The sequence below is a fragment of the Condylura cristata genome, unplaced genomic scaffold (assembly GCF_000260355.1).
Source record: "Condylura cristata isolate star-nosed mole 26May11 unplaced genomic scaffold, ConCri1.0 scaffold00042, whole genome shotgun sequence".
Taxonomy (NCBI): domain Eukaryota; kingdom Metazoa; phylum Chordata; class Mammalia; order Eulipotyphla; family Talpidae; genus Condylura; species Condylura cristata.
The window spans coordinates 5,930,287-5,931,932 of NW_004567143.1; the positions used below are offsets into that span (position 1 = coordinate 5,930,287).

Below are 1,646 nucleotides of genomic sequence, written 5' to 3' on the forward strand. Positions count from 1 at the left end.
GCCGGGCTGCCCTGCGCCCCGCAGGCCGGAGAGGGCGGGAAGTGGCCCCGTGTGGGCACTGCCGGACACGGCTCCCGGACAGCCGCGTGGGAGGCCTGGAGGGGCGGGGGAGGGGTGGGCACTGACCCCCAGACAGCCCGGCCGGGCTGCCCTGCGCCCCGCAGGCCGGAGAGGGCGGGAAGTGGCCCCTTGTGGGCACTGCCGGACACGGCTCCTGGACAGCCGCGTGGGAGGCCTGGAGGGGCGGGGGAGGGGTGGGCACCGACCCAGACAGCTGGGCGGGGCGGCGCACACAGAGCAGGTGCGGGACGTCGTGCGGGTGGACTCGGGCAGCCCTGCCCGCCGGCCGCCGGGGCCACTCGGTGGGAACTGCCCGGCTCCCCGGGCTCCCACCCTGAGGAATAAAAAGCGCTTTGTTAGCTGTGAGTGAGAAGCCGATAAAGCGGAATATTATCGCCTCATCTGCGATTAGCAGGCAGCTGGGCACTGGGACCTGGTAACATTTACGAGTAAATATCATTTACTTCTGCGCCCTGATTATGAAGGTCACGGTGGTTTAACCCGCCAGGGGGCCTCTGACGCGTTATCTGCCCAAATAGAGCTGGGAAAGAAAACACCGGTGTCATTAAAAGCAAATTACTTTGTTTCTCGAAGATAGCGACTCCTGGCCTGGGGTCAGGCGTGGGGACCCTCCAGCCCTGTGGGCGGGCCGAGGCCTGGTGCCGCCCCCCGCCCTGGGGGAGTGAGCGCCCGCTCCAGCACTCAGCACCGGAGCTCAGCGGAGCCCGCACCCGGCCCTCCTGCTCGGCCAGCAGCGGCCTGCCGGTGGCCTGGGGCTCCCGGACGCGGGTGGCCTGCAGCTGAGCTGCCCCACCTGCAGGGCTCGCTGCGCCGTGGCGGCCCGTGGGCCGCTCTGTGGGCGCTCTGTGGGCCGGGCAGCGGACGCACCCCCCGGATGTGGGCCGGCCAGTGAGGGGTGGGGCTTGTGGGGAGACATGGCCCGGGCTGGGAGGGCGCACAGGCAGCCGGGTCCAGGAGAGAAGACAAACCTGCAGTGGACCCCGGCCCCGAGCCTGTGTCTGGGGGTCCTGGAGCCCGGTGAGGACCAGGGAGCTGACAGCGTCCGGCTGGGAGGCCCCTTTGCTGAGGGGAGGAGGCCGTGGGGGCTCTGAGCGCCGCCCCTGGGCACAGCCGTCTTCTGGTGCGGCCAGGCCCCTTCGCTACAGGCCACTGGGCCGGGTGGCCAGGGCCGCTGAGCGTCCGCAGAGCAAGTGTCCCATGCATAGACAGGGGGTCCCCTCTCTGGCCTCACCATCCGGCTTTGCAGGACGGGGAGTGACCGGCCTCACGCAGGGTCGGGGCCCAAGCTGGGTGGGAGACAGGCCAGGCGCACCACCGGCCAGCAGTCAGCGGCTGGCCCCTGGCGCGAGACTTCCCGAGCCCGCTTGTGTGCACCCGGCAGGGCCGCGGCTCCGTCCAGCATGGAAACAGCCGAGTGCTCCCGGTAAGCGGACGCCGGATGAGGCCCCGGCGGTTCCAGCCAAGACAGAGCGGTGACTCCTCCCTGGCGGAGAGCTGGGGCTGCGGGCGCCTGGCGGGAGGCAGCCGGGGCGCAGTGGCCGGCGCAGGGCTGGGCCCCCCTCGGG

At 71.1% G+C, this 1,646-nt stretch overlaps 1 protein-coding gene across 1 annotated transcript in view; it reads left to right on the plus strand.

The window, feature by feature from the left end:
* NOM1 (nucleolar protein with MIF4G domain 1) overlaps positions 1 to 1,339 on the plus strand; it is a 16,394-nt gene extending 15,055 nt beyond the window's left edge. Inside the window, exon 8 of the mRNA XM_004694395.2 lies at positions 1,328 to 1,339. Within this exon, the coding sequence (XP_004694452.2) occupies positions 1,328 to 1,339 (12 nt within the window). The remainder of the gene's footprint in view (positions 1 to 1,327) is intronic.
* Positions 1,340 to 1,646: the final 307 nt, after the last annotated feature.